Source organism: Procambarus clarkii, chromosome 47, assembly GCF_040958095.1.
Source record: "Procambarus clarkii isolate CNS0578487 chromosome 47, FALCON_Pclarkii_2.0, whole genome shotgun sequence".
NCBI lineage: Eukaryota > Metazoa > Arthropoda > Malacostraca > Decapoda > Cambaridae > Procambarus > Procambarus clarkii.
The window spans coordinates 13,105,614-13,127,750 of record NC_091196.1 but is presented as its reverse complement, the minus strand read 5'-3'; the positions used below and the strand labels follow the sequence as shown (position 1 = coordinate 13,127,750).

The 22,137-nt window shown below is 45.4% G+C and overlaps 2 protein-coding genes across 2 annotated transcripts in view; one reads left to right on the top strand and one right to left on the bottom strand.

Annotated features, from left to right (window-relative positions):
- Positions 1 to 115: 115 nt before the first annotated feature.
- Positions 116 to 4,819, bottom strand: LOC138350810 (collagen alpha-1(I) chain-like). The gene is made up of 2 exons (XM_069302245.1): positions 4,379 to 4,819; positions 116 to 1,069 (listed from the first exon to the last, which is right to left on the bottom strand). Exons 1-2 carry the CDS (start codon positions 4,817 to 4,819, stop codon positions 116 to 118), a joined length of 1,395 nt encoding a protein of 464 aa, XP_069158346.1.
- A 9,096-nt stretch (positions 4,820 to 13,915) lies between these two features.
- LOC123750562 (uncharacterized) overlaps positions 13,916 to 22,137 on the top strand; it is a 31,546-nt gene continuing 23,324 nt past the window's right edge. The window contains exons 1-2 of the mRNA XM_069301974.1: positions 13,916 to 13,937; positions 18,703 to 18,786. Of these exons, the coding sequence (XP_069158075.1) occupies positions 18,710 to 18,786 (77 nt within the window). The 5' untranslated portion in view covers positions 13,916 to 13,937; positions 18,703 to 18,709. The remainder of the gene's footprint in view (positions 13,938 to 18,702; positions 18,787 to 22,137) is intronic.

The window sequence follows — 22,137 nt, the reverse complement described above, 5'->3', positions numbered from 1 at the left end:
TGTGGGCCCGGGAGGTCGACTGGTAGGCCCCGTCCTCCAGCGGGAGGTGGTGTGGCCCCGAGAGGTCGACTGGTAGCCCCCGTCCTCCAGCGGGAGGTGGTGTGGGCCCGGGAGGTCAACTGGTAGCCCCCGTCCTCCAGCAGGAGGTGGTGTGGGCCCGGTAGGTCAACTGGTAGCCCCCGTCCTCCAGCAGGAGGTGGTGTGGCCCAGAGAGGTCGACTGGTAGCCCCCGTTCTCCAGCGGGAGATGGTGTGGGCCCGGGAGATCGACTGGTAGCCCCCGTCCTCCAGCAAGAGGTGGTGTGGCCCAGAGAGGTCGACTGGTAGCCCCCGTTCTCCAGCGGGAGGTGGTGTGGGCCCGGGAGGTCGACTGGTAGCCTCCGTCCTCGAGCAGGTGGTGGTGTGGGCCCGGGAGGTCGACTGGTAGCCCCCGTTCTCCAGCGGGAGGTGGTGTGGGCCCGGGAGATCGACTGGTAGCCCCCGTCCTCCAGCAAGAGGTGGTGTGGCCCAGAGAGGTCGACTGGTAGCCCCCGTTCTCCAGCGGGAGGTGGTGTGGGCCCGGGAGGTCGACTGGTAGTCCCCGTCCTCCAGCGGGAGATGGTGTGGGCCCGGGAGATCGACTGGTAGCCCCCGTCCTCCAGCAAGAGGTGGTGTGGCCCAGAGAGGTCGACTGGTAGCCCCCGTTCTCCAGCGGGAGGTGGTGTGGGCCCGGGAGGTCGACTGGTAGTCCCCGTCCTCCAGCGGGAGATGGTGTGGGCCCGGGAGATCGACTGGTAGCCCCCGTCCTCCAGCAAGAGGTGGTGTGGCCCAGAGAGGTCGACTGGTAGCCCCCGTCCTCCAGCAGGAGGTGGTGTGGCCCAGAGAGGTCGACTGGTAGCCCCCGTTCTCCAGCGGGAGGTGGTGTGGGCCCGGGAGGTCGACTGGTAGCCTCCGTCCTCGAGCAGGTGGTGGTGTGGGCCCGGGAGGTCGACTGGTAGCCCCCGTTCTCCAGCGGGAGGTGGTGTGGGCCCGGGAGATCGACTGGTAGCCCCCGTCCTCCAGCGGGAGGTGGTGTGGCCCCGAGAGGTCGACTGGTAGCCCCCGTTCTCCAGCGGGAGGTGGTGTGGGCCCGGGAGGTCGACTGGTAGCCCCCGTCCTTGAGCAGGTGGTGGTGTGGGCCCCGGGAGGTCGACTGGTAGCCCCCGTCCTCGAGCAGGTGGTGGTGTGGGCCCGGGAGGTCGACTGGTAGCCCCCGTCCTCGAGCAGGTGGTGGTGTGGGCCCCGGGAGGTCGACTGGTAGCCCCCGTCCTCGAGCAGGTGGTGGTGTGGGCCCCGGGAGGTCGACTGGTAGCCCCCGTCCTCGAGCAGGTGGTGGTGTGGGCCCCGGGAGGTCGACTGGTAGGCCCCGTCCTCGAGCAGGTGGTGGTGTGGGCCCCGGGAGGTCGACTGGTAGCCTCCGTCCTCGTGCAGGTGGTGGTGTGGGCCCCGGGAGGTCGACTGGTAGCCTCCGTCCTCCAGCGGGAGGTGGTGTGGGCCCGGAAGCAACGTCACAGAATTATCTCTGGCAGTTCGGCTTGTATTGGGATCTAAATGAAGTGTAAAGTGTGTGGACAAAGACAGAGACACACACACTCGAACACTATATCTTGGATTGTAGTAAAATTGAGTCATTTAAAGATAAATCTAAGCTCACGCTGTTTGATATGGCAACCTCTCTTATTACAAAGTTTAAAATACCTGAAATCTTTGCGCTGTATCCATATTTCACTTCCAGTAGATAAATGACATGTGAGATTAAGAAACTCAGTATTGTGAAGACTAATAATAAACAGCAGCTCCCCTATGACTGTAATGTCTCCATTGATCAAACAATTATGTATTAGCGATAAGACCTACCATTAATGTATAATGACTTACTGTAAATATATAGCTCTTGAAATAAAACATTCTCTGTAACTAGCTGACATGTAACTATATGGTGTGAAGGATAGATGAAATTGTTTATGTAATAATCTAAGATGAGGTCTGATAAAGACCTTTTGTGCCCTCTGTAATGCTTTTTGCGCTACCGCTCACAGGATGAGTATGGGATGCACAATAAACTAGTCGCCTCCGGCGGCAACAATCAAAGAATCATCTAACGTCTGTGAATAAGTTGTGTACATTTTAAAACATGAATCTTGGTGTGGTTAGCACTAGCCGCCCACAGCACATATATTGGAAAAATTGTCTTTACCGCATGGTTGAGTTTTCAAATGTCGCACTGCACCAAAAGTCTGTAGTACAGGTTCAATAATTGGACTAACAAATTTGTTTAGTTCCCGAAATTTGTATTTATTAGCATATTAGACTGCATACTAGATATTGTATCACTCACAGGAGTAATAAAGCATCTAGGTTTAATTTACTACTTTCTAATTATGCACTATGTAGTAGTAGTAATAATAATAATAATAATAATTTATTCACAAAAAGGTACAATGAGTTGGTGAAGGAAGGGAAGGGAACTATCAGGAGAGAGCGCCAAGCCATTACGACTATATAGCACTTGGAAGGGGTCAGGATTAGGATTTAGGATGGGACGGGGGGAAAGGCTCAACCACTTGGACGGTCGGGGATTGAACGCCGACCTGCAAGGAGCGAGACCGTCGCTCTACCGAATGAGTTGGTGAGATTACATAAGATTGGTATTTTTACATTCTTGCAAAGCCACTAACACGCAAAGCGTTTCGGAGAGGTGTTTAATCTAACTTATCAGATAAGATGAAAGGGTACATTGTAGCAAGATTTTATGTCAACAAATAACTACAGTATAAACTGACAGAGGTGAATACACTGGTAAAGATATATGCATTAAGTACTAATATTGGGGAAGTGGATAATACAAGATACAGTGTGAGTTGAAGCACAATGTAGGAAACCATGAAGATGAAATTAGGTACTTTACTGTTACAAATTAGGTACTGTAATTACAGATAGATCCTTACAAAAGTGTAATTAGCCAAGAACTTTTAGATGAATTTAAAGTAGAACAGTGCAAACTGGAGTTAGCAGATACATCAGATAGCAGATAGCAGTTCATCACAATGAAATGTGTCAAGTAAAACATGTGTATGGGGCACGTAGCAACATCAGCAGACTAACAAACGTTATCACAGATCAATAAGACTTGGCTACATGTATCTCTGGCAGTATGTCTGAAGTAAAGTGTATAGTGTGTGGACAAAGACACACACACTAGAACATTGCATTTTAGACTGTGAAAAATGTATTCATTTTAGAGATAAATCTAAACTCTCACCGCATGAAATGGCAAACCATCTTATTACAAATGATAAAAATCTTGATCATTACACTGTATCCGTGTTTCGCTTCCAGTAAATAACTGACATGAGATTAAGGAACAATCATTGCAGATTTTGTATTAGATTTTCCCCACCTGTTGATGGCTAACAGCGTAGATTATTATACCAGCATGTCACGTCTGTTCCGTATCACTTATAACCAATATCGAATTTATATTTAATCAAATATCAATTCTGTTCTATCACAATTAATACTAAAACCGTGAACCCCTCACTGTGGAAGTGTGTCAAACGCATATTTACCTACAGTTTACATTCCGCTACTAAATACTTAACATACTTAATAGGGGACTTTATATTAATATACAGTCCACTGACGAAGGAAAATAAACCAAATTAGCCACATGATCCCACATCTTGGTAGTCATGGGTAAAATGGCCCTCACAGGCAAGTGTTTCCTCGATAAAAGCCTAACGTGTATGAATACCCTCTGGCTTCCTGTCCCCCGACACAATGAATAAATGAATGAATGATTACCAGTCTTGAGATCCCTCAACTGCAAATTTAAGGCGTCAACAACCAACTACACTAAAACTAATAACATATTTGAAATGGAGAGCCACCACACACCCGGCAGCTGTGTGGCTAAGACGTCCGTTTGTGTCACTCGCGTGAGCAACACCCATGAACCTCCAGGATGCTACGGACATCACCCAAGAAGAAGAAACCCACATGAAGAGACAATGGACAGTCCCCCGGCCATCAAGCACGACAGAAACATTGAACACAATGAAGGAAAATTATCAAGTGAGTTATTGACTGATGAAGATTAAACTACCTAAGAGGTGGCACGGGCATGAATAGCCCGTAATTTTTTAAGTGAATACTTAATGACTATATAGAATCTCTGGATTCCTGGCTGCGCCACCAGAGGGTGCAGACGTCGGGCTCTGGCTGTCAGTGGTCGTTTGCCGTTGCTGTGGGGGGGGGGGTGTGGAGCTCCCGCTGGTCGGAGCCCCACCTGCCAGTATGGACGGGGCTGGTACTAGCCGTATCAGAAGACTAGACACAGTGCGGCTGGATTTTTCCTATACCGTCCAGGATCTCATATCGTGGGCTGTCTCTGAGGACCTTCTATCAGGGGCAGACCCGGACGTGTTTCCGGTGTGGTGCTGAGGGCCACGTCGCGGCCGGTTGTGACGCTCCTCATACAGATGCCCCTTCAGTTTTCCTAGAGGATGATTTTCCTCGCTTATCTGTGCGTGTGGACTCCCCGGCGGATTCTCGCTCTGTGCTCGTGCCTGGTGTGGATCCTGCGGCGGTTCCGGCTGTCGATGCGTCTGGACCGGATGAGTCTGCCCCGCCGGTGAGCTCGAGGGACCTGGGGGCGCCTGTTTCGGACCTTCATCGTTCGATGCCTGTGGACGTGCATCCGCATCCGGTGACCTTGGGGGATGCTGTAGGGGTGGTGCCTGAGTCTCCTGCTGGGGGCCGTGTGCTTCCCGGGGCTGACGGTGCGGTGGTATGGTCGCCATCCCTGGATACCTCACGTGTGCTGACGTCTTCCCTTCCGCCTGTTGTCTCTTCCTTCTCCGACTCCGGTCTCCGTTCCTAGTGGTGGCTTTTTGCCCGCGTTGTTGAGGCTGCTGTTCTGCGTGAACGTGCTGCCCCGATTTTGGGGCCGTCTGTCGATGGTTCTTCTGGGACACCGCTTGTTGGGGAAGACAGCTTTGACGATCAGCTGGCTCTGTTTAAGCGCCGTCGCTCGGCTCGGGGTGCGTCACCTCGCCGGTCGTGGGCAGAGGAGCGGGATGAAATGGAGGATGATGATGTGGCCGACGCTGTGTTGCCTTCTGAGTTGGATGCTGTGCCTCCTGCTGGTGGCTCCCCTCAGTGGGCTGTTGCCCCTGGTAAGAGCGACCTTGTGGTGGTGTTGACGAAGGATGTGAAGCGGGGGGCCTCTGCTCCTGTTCCGGTTGGTGGGGGCTCTAGGGCCCTTGCGGAGCCACCCTCCGCGGGTCTCGGTGCGGTTCCTGACACCGAACGGTGTGCACGCCCTAGTGGGCGGGCCAGTGTGCGGCCTGCAGTGCAGTCAGATGTGCTTCCCAGTGTGCGCCCGTGTGACCAGCGTCCTCGGGGGAAACCTATCCCTTTTGTCCTCTCGACCGGTGAGGTGCTCGACGGGTCTACAGCAACTGCGACTTTTCAGTGTGACGACTTGGTGCGTCCTGTTCCCTTGTGCCCTTCTACTATCTGGGTTCCACGAGAGCAGTGTTTTGTCTCGGGAGTGCCGAATTCGATGCCTCGGCCTACTGCGACTCCTGGGTGTCCGATTTCTGACAGTCTCCAACTTGTTTGGGAGGCTTATTGTTTACGGTTTCTTGCTCGGGAGTACCCGGAGAAGTATGAGTGATTGGTTTATTGGTGTGTTTGGTTCCTGTCTGTATTGTGCATGTTTCCCCGGTGCCTACGTGCACAGGTGGGTGTCCTTGTCTGTGCGTGTGGGTGGTGTGGGTGTTGTTCTTGCCCCTGCATGGCTTGTTTGCTTGCATGTTTTGTGCTATGCACTTGGTGTGTGTGTTTGTGTTGTGTTTTATGTTATTTATGTCGTGATTTTTATTTGTAACATTCTGTTTGTTTGTGTGTGTGTGTGTGTGTGTGTGTGTGTGTGTGTGTGTGTGTGTCTGTGTGTGTGTGTGTGTGTGTGTGTGTGTGTGTGTGTGTGTGTGTGTGTAACCTCCAGTGCCCGTTTCGGGGTTTTCTCATTGTGCCTTATTTTGATTCTTGGTTTTTGTATGTTTCGTTTGCATCCGTGTTTTCGCACTTTGCTATGTTATCCTCTATGTATTGTGACGGTAACGCGTTGGTGTTCGGCTGTTCAAAGCTAGGGGTATGGCCTCGTCACATAGTATTAAAAAAAATAGAAAATCGGGAACTTCGTCTGTGGTAAGGTAAGGAGAAGACACACAAAACACAAGTAAATTTTAACAATGAAATTTTAATTACGTTAAAGAAATAAAACATGATTAAAATGGACAAACAAATTCGTATAATAAAATCAATCAATCAAAATAATAAGAATAATTAAATGACACAATGAAAAGTTACGTTAAGACAAAATAACAAGAAGTGCAATAGACAAGTATATGAAAGGTGCTGGAATATTGGCTTTAAGCTATCACCTCTCTCAGTATACGTACGCTAAAGCTTACGTCTAGCAGGGAGAAGTGTTAACTGTGAAAGCACGGAATATTCTGAGGTCTGAGGTCGTGGCGGCCCCAGACATCAAGTAGTATGGGGGGTGGAGTGCAGTTGCAGCCCGACCGGCGACCAATCAGAGGAGCCGGCAGCAAGACGGGTAGTTTGGCGGTTTGAGTCTGAGCAGGTGTTCTTGGCTGCATACGTTTTGCGCTCTGGCAAACCTTGGAGATGTTGTTGTCGTCGTTGGACATTTCTTCCATAGTAGTTTTATATATTTGTTTCGACGTATTTGTGGAGGGAAGAGCAGGCTCAATCTCTTGAAGGAGATTATCGTCACAACTCGCCCCCGAAGCCTGCGGTTCTGGAAGAAGTACGTCGTTATGTGGTGGAGTAATGGATGGAGTCGCTTCTACTTCATAAACTCTGGAGAGATCATGGGCTAAGATGATGTTGGAATCTTGGTATAGCGTGTCTCCAGGTGGATTTTCTGCAGTTAGCAAGCCCATAGTAGAAGACGTTGAGATGAGAAGTGGGCGTGCTGCAGGAGGTGTAGGGTGGTGTGGTCCGTGTTGATGGTGGACCGAGCACTTTTCAGGTGTGGAGTGAAGTGCTGGAGCTTCAGGATGATGAAGAGTAGCTCCTTGCCAATTGTTCCGTAGTTCCTTGTAGCAGTAGTCGCTGACAGGTGTATTCTTCTCGCCTCGTTGCTGCATCACGACACCACCAACGTCGGTACCACTGGCGTTGACATGGAGGATGAAGGGCTTATCTGACGAGGTGAGAGTGGAATTAGAATAGGGCAAAGGAGCACGATTATTATCCTGAAAGTATTTGGGAAGATCATTAAGGAATTCGGAATTAGAAAGCGCTGACTCCTTGTCAGTGCTTTCGGGAGAAGCTGGGAAGGTCTCACTGTGGATGTAGGGTTCTGTGAAGGTGGAATAGTTAATTAGGACAGTGGGAGGAGTACCATTATATTGCTTCAGGAGGTTGACGTGGCACAGCTGGGTCTTCCGCCGCCTATCTGGAGTCTCTATTACGTAGTTGTTATTATTCCTGCACTCTTTGACGCAGTAGGGTCCTGAAAACCTGTTTTGTAAAGGTGAACCTGGGATAGGGAAATATGCAAGGACGAAGTCTCCCGGCTTGAATTTTCTTACTTTGCTGGTCTGGTCGTAATGAGTCTTCATTCTCTCCTGGGCTTTCAATAGATTATCATGGGCAAAACGGTGGACTCTCTCTAGAATGTGTTGAAGGTTTTGAAGAAACTGGGGCACATTCTGATGCTCACTGAAGGTGGCATCTCGGAGAGAGTCTTTGAAAGCCTTAAGGGGAGTACGGCACTTACGGCCGCAGAGCATCTCATAAGGAGATACTCCTAGGGACTCATTGGGGAGACTTCTGTAAATACACATTATAAGGTCAATCTGCTTATCCCAATCCTTCGAGGTTTCACTACAAAACTTTTTCAAGAGTGCTTTGATTGTCTGATGACTACGTTCAAGAGAACCCTGTGAAGCAGGATGATAGGGGCTGGACAATACCTGTTTGATGTTGAACTCCTCCAGTGTCCTTTTGAAGAGATCACTGGTGAAGTTGGTACCACAGTCGCTCTGAATCTCCCTGGGAAATCCGTATTGAGTGAAGATCTTCAATAGATGTTTTATAACCGTAGCAGCCGTGATGTTCTTCACTGGAACTGCTATGGGAAATCTGGTGGTAGGACACAGGATGGTTAGGATGTAGGCGTTACCTGAACTGGTCCGAGGTAAAGGACCAACACAGTCTATTATGAGTCTGTGGAAAGGTTCCGCAGGCACCTGTATGGGAATTAGTGGCGCTCTGGGAATGGAGATGTTCGGTTTGCCTGCCATCTGACATGTATGACACTGTTTTACGTACTGTTTGACGTTATTTACCATACCTGGCCAGTAGTAGTCTTGACGAATTCCATGGTAAGTCTTGTTGAAGCCGTAGTGGGAGAGTGCTCCGTGGGCCAGGTGTAGAATAGTGGGCCGCAGGCTGGTGGGAATCACAAGTTGTTCGATGTTGGCCCAATCGTCCTCCTCCTTCAGTTTACTGGGTCTATATCTGCGGTAGAGCAAGTCGTTCTCTAGGAAGAACCCAGGAATACTGTCGGGTTGAGTCTCAGCCTGGAAAAACAATGGTGTTAAAGTAAGATCTTCCCTCTGCAACTTACGGAACTCCAACTTGGTCAGATGCGGGGGGAGTTTCTGAGGGTCTTGAGGGACAGCGGTAGCAGTAGAGTCAGCTGGCTGTGGACGTGCGGCTTGTGCACGGGTGGTCACGAGAACCGGAGGAGAAACTTCATCACTCTCTTGAACCTCTGCTGGAACATACTCTAGAATAGGGTTACTTGGCACAGAGTTACACACCTGGGGTTTGTCCATGACGATCAGGTTGGTCGGTTGCAGGTCTTCTGCCAAGTCGTTGCCTAGGAGAAGTTGCACTCCAGGCATGGGAAAAGGCTTTTCCCTGACGGCGACTTGGACTTCCCCGTTCACGTAGGGACAATCCAGGTGGACTCTGGCGAGAGGGTATGGAGTGGTAGCAGTGAGGTCAGTGATGAAGACAGTTTCTCCGGTGTAGACGATGTTGGGCACAGCCGACTTCAAGATGATCGATTGAAGAGCCGCTGTGTCCCTCAAGATCTTCAATTTGGAACGTCCCTCCGGATTTGAACCGTTGGCAGAGACAGTTCCAGTATACAGGTGGTTACTGAAAAGAGAAAGATCATTAACATTAACACCAACATTCATCACAGGCTTACCGGACTTAGGAGGAGTTGGTTTGGGTTTTTGTTGGTCAGTGGTTCCCTTGTATTGAGACTTACCACACTTGTCTATGGTATGTCCATAGAGTCTACAATACTTGCAGTACAGTTGTGAACCAGCTTGATCGGGGCTCACTTTCTCGTAACTGTACCACGACTTCTTACTGGAGGATGGTTCGGGTGTCAGCCGGTGGATGAGGCTGTAAGTGTCAGCCGACTTAGCACACTTCAGGTAGTCGGTTTCTTCTTTATCTGCTAAGTAGAGGTGGACAGGAGGCGGCACACGTCTCAAGAATTCTTCAACAAGCATCAGGTTGACGAGTTCTGTAAAAGTAAAGACATGTGCTGCTTCCAGCCATTTCATGAAATACCTCCGTTTCGTGTTAGCAAACTCGAGGAAGGTAGTGGTACTTGCCTTCAGGTGGTCACGGAATTTCCTTCTATAACTTTCAGTAGAGAGGAGGTAGGCGTCCAACACTGCTTGTTTCAGAGTGTGGTAGTCATTCTCAGACGCCAAAGTACTGAGTGTGACTGCAGCTCTACCTGTAAGATGGACTCTGAGAAGTGTGGCCCATTGGTCGACAGGCCAACTGAGTTGATTAGCAAGGGTTTCAAAGGTGGTAAAGAACACATCAACTTCTGCTTCTACAAAGGATGGCATTAACTTACTTGCATGTGATATATTAAAACTGACGGGAAGATTGGCAGTAGCTTGCTGGCGTTGAGCGAGGTGTGAAGTTTCCAACGTGTATTCGCGTTGACGACACTCTAGAGCCAGAGTTGCTTGTTGCTTGTCATGTTCGCGTTGCATCTCCAACTCGCGTTGTTTGGTTTCAAGCTGTACTCGTTCCCGCTCACGGAGCATTGCAAACTCACGTTCCTTGAGGGCGATTTCTTCCCTTCTTAAGGCAGCCTCACGTTCTTGTTCTTCCTTCCTCAAGGCAGTTTCACGTTCTCTGAGGGTGATTTCTTCCCTTCTTAAGGCCGCCTCACGTTCTTGTTCTTCTCTTCGTATGGCAGCTGCTTCCCTTTGCTGCTCACGTTCAATCTTGGCCAGCTCTAGTTTAAGTTTCATCGTTGCCAAGTCAGTTTTATCTGCAATATAGTAAGTTTCATGAGTTTCAGAGTCTATCTTACCTTGCTCTAAATAGTAATCCAGCAACAGGTTGTGTAGGTCATTTTTGTTGGCTTGGTAGGGAACTTCTAGTTGATACTCATGTGCAAGAGTTTGTAATTCAGTCTTCTTGGCACGACTTAAAGTCCCTATTTCACCTGCTGGATTTGCACGGAAAGCTTGGAGACGAAACATGGTGAAATTAGCAAATAAAGGTACACGAATATTCAATAGTGAATGTCAGAAACAGGACAACGTGGCAACTGATACCTATCCTGTGAGATCTTTAACAATTAAAGTTAAGTAAAAGATGTTAAATGATTAAATTAAATCAAGGGCGCAGGAAATCTTGTACCCGGTACTCATGTAAGAGGATAAGGGCAAGAAAATCCTACTAACAAATGAAACAGAGTTTCGAAAACAAATGAAACAGTAAATTGCCTCAAAAGTAAAATTGGTAGTCCAAGGATGTAGGCATACCTTGCCAAGTCTCTATAGGACATAAAGCAAGTTTTTCCTACTGAATTTAATATGATACTTACAGAATTAGCGAACTTTTGTGCTCTGAAAAAGTAAGCTAATTCCCTACCGTTGTATGTATCATCATCTCTGACTGACGTGTAGGGGTGCGAGGTGTCAACTGGTGACGAGAACTGCTGCTGAGGTCCCAATTCAGCAACTAAAGTTCGAGCTAGAGGAACTATGGCCCTCTTTGTCCTCCTACAGTCAGATTGCAGAAGATTGGGTACTCTTGACCCGGGGCAGACCACAGTACCAAGGTACCAATATGATGATCTGTCAAAATTGAGAAATATCCAAGGGACAAAGATGGTAAATACGAGTAATAACAAGGAGGGAGAGATGACCAATTAAGAGTATGACTGCGGCCTACAGTCACCACGTAATCCAAAGTTGTCTCACCTTCACTATATGTTACTCTCGTAATGCACAATACACCGCACCTTATAAAAAATGAAATTGAATATGAAAAATAGTAAAGCTACGTTAACAAAGTTAAATACGCTTACCATAAATTACCACTTGGCACCAGTACCTGAGTGAAGCTCCTAGGACAGGCCCCCATATAATATGTGACGGTAACGCGTTGGTGTTCGGCTGTTCAAAGCTAGGGGTATGGCCTCGTCACATAGTATTAAAAAAAATAGAAAATCGGGAACTTCGTCTGTGGTAAGATAAGGAGAAGACACACAAAACACAAGTAAATTTTAACAATGAAATTTTAATTACATTAAAGAAATAAAACATGAATAAAATGGACAAACAAATTCGTATAATAAAATCAAGCAATCAAAATAATAAGAATAATTAAATGACACAATGAAAAGTTACCTTAAGACAAAATAACAAGAAGTGCAATAGACAAGTATATTAAAGGTGCTGGAATATTGGCTTTAAGCTATCACCTCTCTCAGTATACGTACGCTAAAGCTTACGTCTAGCAGGGAGAAGTGTTAACTGTGAAAGCACGGAATATTCCGAGGTCTGAGGTCGTGGCGGCCCCAGACATCAAGTAGTATGGGGGGGTGGAGTGCAGTTGCAGCCCGACCGGCGACCAATCAGAGGAGCCGGCAGCAAGACGGGTAGTTTGGCGGTTTGAGTCTGAGCAGGTGTTCTTGGCTGCATACGTTTTGCGCTCTGGCAAACCTTGGAGATGTTGTTGTCGTTGTTGGACATTTCTTCCATAGTAGTTTTATATATTTGTTTCGACGTATTTGTGGAGGGAAGAGCAGGCTCAATCTCTTGAAGGAGATTATCGTCACAGTATGTATGATTTGTTTTCTATTGTCTGGTTTGTATATTGTGTATTTCTTTTATAAAATGCTCGTTTTGTATATGTATGCGTGTCTGGTGTATTCTGTGTATGGTTGTTGTGTCTTTCCATGTCCGTATGCGTCCGTTTGTTGTATGTCCATTATTATGCTTAATTTTGTATTCGGTCTTATGTCCCTGGAGTTTCTAGGGTCTTGTACTGCAATGTTCTTTTATGCCTGTGTTTCTACTTATGTTTTGTTGTTCTGTTCTTGTTCTTCTGTTCATGTCTTGTATATTGTGCTATACTTTGTATATTTTATAAAAAAAAAAAATATATATATATAGAATCTCTGATCTTCACCTTATGTCATCCCCACCTGACTCCATGCATTCTCAGTGTTGCCTCTTTATTTTCCTGAATTTACCTGATGGCCACCAACTCTGGTTTCCCTTCAAACTGCAAATAAATCTTTTGCCTTTTTGTTTTTCCTACTGAGGGTCTCCATCTTTCTAATAGCCTTGACAGGGCAGGTAGTTGGCTGCTTGTCAAAGATCCCTATATTATTCCAGAGGATATTTTCCACGTTTAATTTCAGTGAAGTAGTCTTGGTATTTACGGCTTCGGTGGGTAGGCAATTCCATTGGTTTATAACCCTATGGGTACGAAAGCATCTCCTGTCTTGTTCTACAGTGTGGTTCGGTGAGCCTGAAACAGTTGGCCCCCTTGAGAATTACCAACCCTGTGTTGCTCTGTTAACTTTCACAAATCCCTTACAGGCGATACAGGTCCATCAATAAAGCCTTTTTGCATCATGGTCATTTTTAAAATCGAGGCAGAAGAGAGGAGTGGAACAAGAGGGTAGACTTGTGTCCATGTGAGACATGCTAAGGTAGGAAACAGTGATTATCTTCCTCACCTAAACCAGGTTTTGTTCTTCCTAATGTATATTTTTCTAAATATTTATTTATTTATTTATTTATATATATACAAGAAGGTACATTGGGATTGTGAGGATAAATAGGATAGTAATTACTATCTTGTAAAGCCACTAGTACGCGCAGCGTTTCGGGCAGAATGTAATTACTTATTAGTGTGAAAAGTAGGCTTTTCTAGATATTTATTAGATTACATATAATACAGCGAGTTATTGAGCACTAAACCACAAAAGGTGATTGAGGTGATTTTAAACTAACAAAGAAAGGGAGCTACATCGTCGGTTCCCAACCGAGGGTCCCGGGTTCCCTTCCCGTGGTAGGATAAATACGATTTGGCACGTTCCCTTTCCCATGTCGTCTCTCTTGACTTAGCAAGAAGACAGGTACCCGGGAATGAAGCAGTTGTGGGTAGCATTCTTGGGAAAGGCGATAATTGGTCTAAGGGGGACCTCGACAAGCCTAAGTATAGGGCACCTTTGTTGACCAGACCACACACTAGAAGGTGAAGGGACGACGACGTTTCGGTCCGTCCTGGACCATTCTTAAGTCGATTGTGATCACAATCGACTTGAGAATGGTGATTGAGGTGATTTTACATCACAATCGACTTGAGAATGGTCCAGGACGGACCGAAACGTCGTCGTCCCTTCACCTTCTAGTGTGTGGTCTGGTCAACATACTTTAGCCACGTTATTGTGACTCATCGCCTGCATAGGCCACCTTTCCCCCGACAATGAGAAACTCAGGTCCGTTGTGACATGATGTGGCAACACCGGCCTGTGAGCGGACCTAACTGACGACCCCCTCATATAGTGTTCGGCCGCCGTCGAGGAAGGTTGGTGTCTAAACCTGCTCACAGTTTTGCTTACACACACAAACTTATAAACTTAATATTATATATATATATATATATATATATATATATATATATATATATATATATATATATATATATATATATATATATATATATATATATATATATTTATTATATTATACACACATATACATATATCTTGTGGGTAATAACATTTCATTCACTAGCCAAGACCAACGAAGAGGATCGTAAAGTGATCGTCAGATCGTTAGTAAAGTGAAATACACACAGCAACGTATAGCCGCAAGCAAAAAAGGGCAGCAGTATGTTGAAGTTCACAAAGATATTTTGATCATAACCCGCCAGGGACCGTACTGACTCGGCCTAACACGCCAGGGACCGTACTGTCTCGCCCTAACCCGCCAGGGACCGTACTGACTCGGTCTAACCCGCCAGGGACTGTACTGACTCGCCCTAACCCGCCAGGGTCCGTACTGACTCGGCCTTACCCGCCAGGGACCATACTGACTCGGCCTTACCCGCCAGGGACCGTACTGACTCGGCCTTACCCGCCAGGGACCGTACTGACTCGGCCTTACCCGCCAGGGACCGTACTGACTCGCCCTTACCCGCCAAGGACCATACTGACTCGGCCTAACCCGCCAGGGACCGTACTGACTCGGCCTAACCCGCCAGGGACCGTACTGGCTCGCCCTTACCCGCCAGGGACCGTACTGACTCGCCCTAATCCGCCAGGGACCGTACTCGACTCGGCCTAACCCGCCAGGGACCGTACTGACTCGGCCTAACCCGCCAGGTTAGGCCGAGGTTATTCCCATGACTCAAATATCAAACTTGTTTTCTCTGAAGAAGCGCAGATCACGGATCAAAACATCTAAACTATTTACAAATTTCGGGAAGAGCTTTATGAGATCGAGACAGTACGACTAAGAGAAATAATGGCGTGCGGTGTGAGATTTAAAGTAGGTATAGAACAGCCGTATGACAAGGTTTTGACTACAGCGTTGTAAAACATCAGAATATACAGCTAGCCGACGTCACAGATGTCAAGTAAATAAAGACCTTTACTATATAGCTGTATATAGGCAATTTAAAATATTTCCTGTGTACTAAACGTACATTTTAACTTCACGACACATGCATAGCTCTGTGTGATGAAGTGGTGCGCAGTTCTAGCAGTAGCAGCAACAGCAGTAGTGTGGGCAGCTGTTGTAGTGCTCACAACAGTGGCGACTGTTGTTGTTTTAGATTCAGCTACTCGGAACAAGTTCCAAGTAGCACGGGCTATGGTGAGCCCGTAACTTACCTGGCACAGGAGCGGGGCCAGTAGCACGGGCTATGGTGAGCCCGTGGTGGACTTACCTGGCACAGGAGCGGTGCTGAATGTGGCTGTATATGATGTGGCGACTCTAGTCATAGCCCTGATATTAGTATTGTAGCTGTAAGGTGAGCTGCCATTACATCGTGTTGTACAGAATGAGTTTACGTGAAGGAGTATTACCTGATGCTTGGACAAAGAGTGTCATTGTTCCCATCCCCAAACCACACTCAGATAATTATAGACCCATATCTCTAACATCGTGTGTTTGTAAAGTGTTTGAACGTATTGTTCTTAACCGACTCATGTATCGTATACAGGGGCACCTGTCACCCCAACTGTTTGGATTTATGCCTAGGCTCAGTACGCAACACTGTTTTGCTGAGTACTTCGCACATATTGAAGCTTCCCCTCAAACAGTCTTCATCGACCTAGCAGCAGCTTTTGATACAGCAAACAGAGAAATCATACTGGAACAGCTTGCCGAGCTGGGAATACAAGGAAAATTACTGAAATAGATAAAGGGCTATTTGTCTAATCGAACAGCATATGTTTTGTTTAATGGTGTTAAAAGCACAGAGAGCAAACACTTTGAACTGGGAACTCCACAAGGAGGGGTCCTCAGCCCCTTGTTGTTCAACGTTCTGATGCATAAACTTATTAAAGATCTTCCAACTAATAATGAAGACACTGTCGTTTGTTATGCTGATGATATATGTTTACAGGCTGCCACCGAGCCTAGAATGCAAGTTCTGCTCGACGCTTTTGCTACTAGAGCTGAGGAATGTAGCCTCCTTATCTCTGTACAGAAAACTCGTGCCCTCATTCCATGTGGTATTCCACCAGCCAATTATCATATAGATGGGCGAGCACTTGAGAACTGCGAGTCTTACAGATACCTTGGTGTCCCCATTAACGACCCTGGGTACCTTTCTTCTCTCAAGAGGAGACTTTGGGAGAGATTAAAGCCCTTGCGGGTCCTTGTTGGTGTCAATCATGGACTTAACGTGAAACTTGCTAGAATGTTTTATGTACCATTTATACGCTCTGTGATTAACTACAATGCTCTACATCTCACACTGTATACTGACAAAGAGCTGAAATCTCTTGAAACCTTGCAAAATGAAGCTATGCGTCTCATCCATGGGGTTCCAAAGTCCACGAGAATAGTTAACATGAGAGCAGAGTTAAAATTACCTACCATAAGTGAGAGAATTTTGTCTATTAGCACAGTTATTATTCGGCCTGAAGGCATTGAGTAGATCTAGACAACACATGAAGTTTCAAGCTAAACTTTCTAATATGCTGCACTCGCCTGAAGTCTATAGAAGAAGAACGAAATCTGATTATGTATATTGGTTCTACAAGGTAGCCAACTCCATCAAAATATTAAATATGTACCCAACTCGACTAATGATTAATCAGCCAATTACTCCATGGGATAACTGGGATCTATCAGTTGATTTTGTAAATGCGCCCAAGAAAGATAGTGTGCACACTACATTATTAAAACAGTTAACACTGAAAAGCATCACTGAAAGTACTCAGAGTATGGGTAACGATGTTTATCAGTGCTATACCGACGGCTCTGTAGAAGAAGGTGGACGATGTACCGGATGTGCATGTAACATATTTGAACAATCTTCTCTCGTACATACAGCAATGAAGCGCGTCAATGACTGGGCAAGTACAACTCAAACCGAACTTGCAGGCATATACCTTGCCACTGAATTTTTAAAAGACAAAGGCAGTGGACTTATATACTGTGACTCGCAGAGTGCACTCCTGGCATTGAACGCACATAGTAGTGACACCCAGAAAATAGTCAGTGATATTCGAATGAATGTTTTAGCTGCCAAAGAAAACAGATTTGAGATTAAATTCCTATGGATACCATCACATGTTGGCATCTCAAGGCATGACACTGTTGATATGCTTGCTAAGTCAGCCTGCAGAAAACCAGTGGTAGAAATTGATATGGGTGTTTCATTAGCAGTGACAAAGAGAATACTTAAACAAATATCTAATGAAAATCTCACCGACCTAACAAATTCTCAAAGACCTGAAAGTTGTAGCATTAAATATTATGATAGATATCGTGAGGAGACATTCACATATGGGACTAATAGAACAAGAACCCGGCAATGTGATGTTATAGTGGCCAGAATACGCCTGGGATATAGACGTATCTGGCAGCTTTCTCAAAACCCAAATGTCGAGTACACAATGTGTCAACTTTGTGAAAGAGAAAACATGCACTCTCTTGAACATTATATTGTAGAATGTCTCATACTGACTGACTTTCGCCTTCCTGGGCTAAGGTATGCTGAACTCTGTAGTTACTATATGAGTACTGGAACACTTGATGATATATTGGACTTGTATTCAAGATTGACCATGTAATATATCAATCATACAATGTATATATATGATGTAACTATATAACCTGAGCTTGTAAAAGCACCTTCATCACCTTCAGTGATTAAGTGCTTAATTGCACACTAGTTTCTTTATCAGCTACCTCACCCTGTCAGAGTAAATGAGACAAATGTATGTGAATGCATGTGTGTGTATATATGTATGTATATGTGTGTGTGTATATATGTATGTATATGTGTGTGTGTGTATGTATATGTATGGGGTATAAAGTATATATGGAAGCTGATCAGAATTACATTTCACCTTTGTGAATGTACATTAATGACACTATGTAAAAGACACATCTAACACTTTATGTAGGGCATACGTAAACCTGTGTATCTATGTATTTACGTATGTAGGTTAGCTTAGCATTTTAAAAGCACCGAATCACCTTCTGTGGTTGAGTGTTCAATAAACCCTTGAACTGTATGTTTAACACTTCTCTAACCCTGTCCATGGAGGACAGAAGAAAATGTATATATGCTGCTTAGCATTGTAAATGTGTGGCCACGTCTGTGGTAGAAAAAAAAAATTACATCTTCAGTCAAATTTCTCATTTGTTCCCATGTCACGACGCTGCTTCCTGAGCGCGTTTCCAGCCACCTGAGCATAGGGAGTGAGCCTTCGTATGTGCTATCCCGTTTTCTATCCTCACTTAGTATTGTTAGTATTAGTGAGGACGCAACAAACTACACGATCCCCCCCCCCCCCCTGCACTCTTCAACAATCGGCTCCCATCATGAACTTATTTGAAAGTTATCATTATTATATTTAAATATTTCTGCTCCCAGCGCTGAATGTTCACCAAGTTCACATGTTCACAAAGATCACACGTGTTTATTGCACATTTTAATTGTTTTCACATCACTTAACCATGCCACAGTAGAGAAATGTTACTTTAAAACTTGTTCCATCATTTAGATAGAATATTGTTTAGGAAAGTAATGTAGATTCATAACATCTTACATTCTTACTAACTTTTCCTAGCTTGTGTATTTTTTTTTACGATTTTCTTTTATTCAGATCAAACATGTTGCAGAAGAAAATAAACTCGCATCGATTTGTATTTGTTGCTGCTACCTGTGTCGTGGCACTGGTGCTCCTGAGGTGAGTTGTATGGTGTCTTGCGTCCGGTGTTTCATTACCTTGCACTTGCTTGAGCTAAACTCTGATAGCCACTTGTTAATTCATTCTTTCATTTTGTCCAAGTTATCCTTTAATTTCTTGTAGTCTTCCATTTGATTTACCCTCTTCACACAACCCGAACTCTTAAAAATAACGTCACTTTTCGCTCGTATGCGCTGCTATGGCCAAATTTCGACGTAATTTGAAATGAAATCGACTCACAAAAGTGACGTACTGTTCCGGTTTCTGTTTGAGTCGTTCGGCTTACTCGGCAAGCTTAGAAGAGGAAACTTTCCATTAACTTTTTTCATACCGTTTTGAAACTTTATGAGAATTTCCTGTCCACCTAACCTATCAGAGGACCCTTAACTTACTGTTGTTGGAAAAAAAAAATCCCAAATTTATTTTAATTTTCAAATTACGTCCATATTCGGCCATACGTGCAAACGGTCAAAAGCGACGTTCTTTTTAAGAGGACAGGTTTAGCACAATTATTGGGTCATCAGCAACAATGGGAGGAAGGACTGTCTTTGTGTAAATCATTCATAAAGATTAAGAATATGATTAGCTCTAATACTGCCCCCCCCCCTTTTGGGCGACACTGATAACATCCAGCTACTCCGAGGACTTCCTCAATTTTCTGTTTTAGGGACACCTTTATCTATTGGAGCACCTTCCATCTGTAACACTACACTATCGTACACTAGATTAGATTGTATCCTAGACGATACTGATTAATGCTAATATACACTGAGTAACACTTTCTACTGGTTGCACTTGGTAACACTTTGTAAAAATTGATAAAAGGTAAAGTCTTAAGGATATTAGTTCTTGAACACTGGTTATTTATATTTGACGTAATATGAACTGACTTATGGTACACCACTGATGGCTACACCGGGGACCAATGGTACACTTCTAAGGAAAAGCTACACAGGGAACAAATTAATTACGCTGCCACCATCTTGCCTGTCCATTAGCTATATCAAGCAATGAGGCAAGAAACATCGCTTGACTTGCAGTTCTCTTTTTTTTAACTGTCATTAATTACGGGCTGGTTGTTAACAAAACTAAACATTGAGGAGTTTGAAAGGTTCCATTGGAGGGACATTGAAATGTTCCAAAGGACACAGATGGAGAGTTTAACACGAGATTATTGAGAACAAAATATGCTATTCACCAACTATAAGTCCCTACTGGCAAATATTTAGAAATCTTACATGGACAGTATCAAAGATCACCCACATTACCTTCTATGTCCTGATCCACAACCTGGGAGAGTATCTCCTGAGCCCCGCTTGATGACTTGTGGCCCACACTGCCTCTTGTCCTCCAGCCCTTCAGCACTCTCTCTCCTATCATACAGGGGTATATATATATAAAATATTATGTCATGCCCCGAATCAGGGGGAAGGCGTTTGCACTGTTGTGGGAAAGTCTAGTGAAGTCCTGTTCCCAGCTAGTTCAGCCTACACAGGAAAGTGTTTTTCACACCTATATAGTTTGACAGCACATCAAGGCATCAGCTTCCCATGGTGTGTGAAAAAACCACTCAAGATGTACCATTAAGTTGTTTGCCAAGACAATCAGGATTATTCATAAACAGGAACAAGCTGACTAGGGAGGAGCCAGAAAATATTTCAATTAACTCTAGCTGAATCTGAGGTCACAGGCTGACCTTACTAGGAGGTTCCCAGGAGGTTCCCAGGGCGAGTCATGGGTGTACTTTCTCTGGGCGTTACACTTCCTTTTTCTCATTTTGTGCACTCATCCTGTGCAGGACAAATAATATATTTGAATGCGAACTCTGTGGAGCTCCGGAAAGACCTCATCACATTGCAGAATTGAGCAGAAAGTGGCAGATGAAGTTCAATGTTGATAGTCCTAAACTTAGCAAATGACAGTTGCATCGTCTACCAAATAAATGATACATATACTAGAAAATAGCATTACGAAAGGAGACCGGATCATGATTAACAATGACAGACCTAGGCAGCAGTGTAACACAGCCAACACAATATTTGGATTTATGACCAGATAAGTCTGCCATAAATGCAAAAACATCGTCCTCCAAATATATGTGGCCTTGATGAGGTGCACTTAGACTATGCCATCCAGTTCTATGATGCGTCCGGATGCTCCCGGACGCAGGTTCGAATCCTCGTCACGGCCCTTGTGGATTTGTCCATCCAGTTCTAGTCATCGTATTGCGTAGTACACAATTATCCCCCCCCCCCCTGAGAAATTACACAGACTGACCCCCCTGGTATCCAGCCTACATTCCTTAAAGACGCAAAAACAAGGAGACATGACCGAGTGGGGGGGGGGGTAGAAATAGCCTAAGAAATACCCTCTATCTGTTTGAGATGCATTTTATTGTTTCAATAAACGTACTTGAACTTAAATTGAACATGACCGAGGTCTTCAGTGGATGAGGGCTCCACCCTTCTACCCGCTTAGGAAAGTAAAAATAACTCTTCTGACGCTGGTAATCTTCTGAATCTACTGAATCTGTAATACAATAATATACTGCACTGTATACACATACAGGTGCGCGACGCACGCACACACACAGGAGCGCGAAGCACACGCACACACACACACACACAGGTGGGCGACGCACGCACACACACGGGTGCGCGACACACATGCTGGCAGTAATGTGGACACATGTGGAATGCATTAAGCAGTGATGTGGTGGAGGCAGATTCCATTCACACTTTCACATGTAGATTTGATAGAGCCCAATAGGCTCCAGAATCTGTACACCAATTGATAGACAGTTGAGAGGCGGGACCAAAGAGCCAAAGCTTATCCCCCGCAAGCACAACTAGGTGAGTACACACAGGTGCACGACAAGTATCAAGAAACAATACCTGTAGGAGGTTAAATGTTCGGTTAGGCTTGAACAATTTAAGTTATAGGTGTATTTGTGTCCCAGAATATCAACCAAATACACTATAACAGGAAGTATTCTTGACCTGGAATAAGGCTTGATACGGGCGTCGTATGTTCAGTTCAGGTTATAAAAAAAAAACACGGATCCTCGCCTTATTGCCCTTACAAGGAAAACCAATCAGGCCTCGTCAACTGTTGTGTGGCAGTAGCAGTAGCCTCTGGTTAGTTCTAATTATCTTAATTCCTGGGGACAAACTAGTTGTGCCCTAACGCATTCCACGCATAGTTTCAAAGATGAATTGTCGTAAGTGGTCGAGTAAAGTTATCAGCATAGCTATTACTCTTCCCAGACAACTCACTTCAATGGACGTTGTCTGTTGTGCTCTCGTTGACAACGACAGATTAGAAACCTTGGTCGTTTAAAATGGTTTGAAA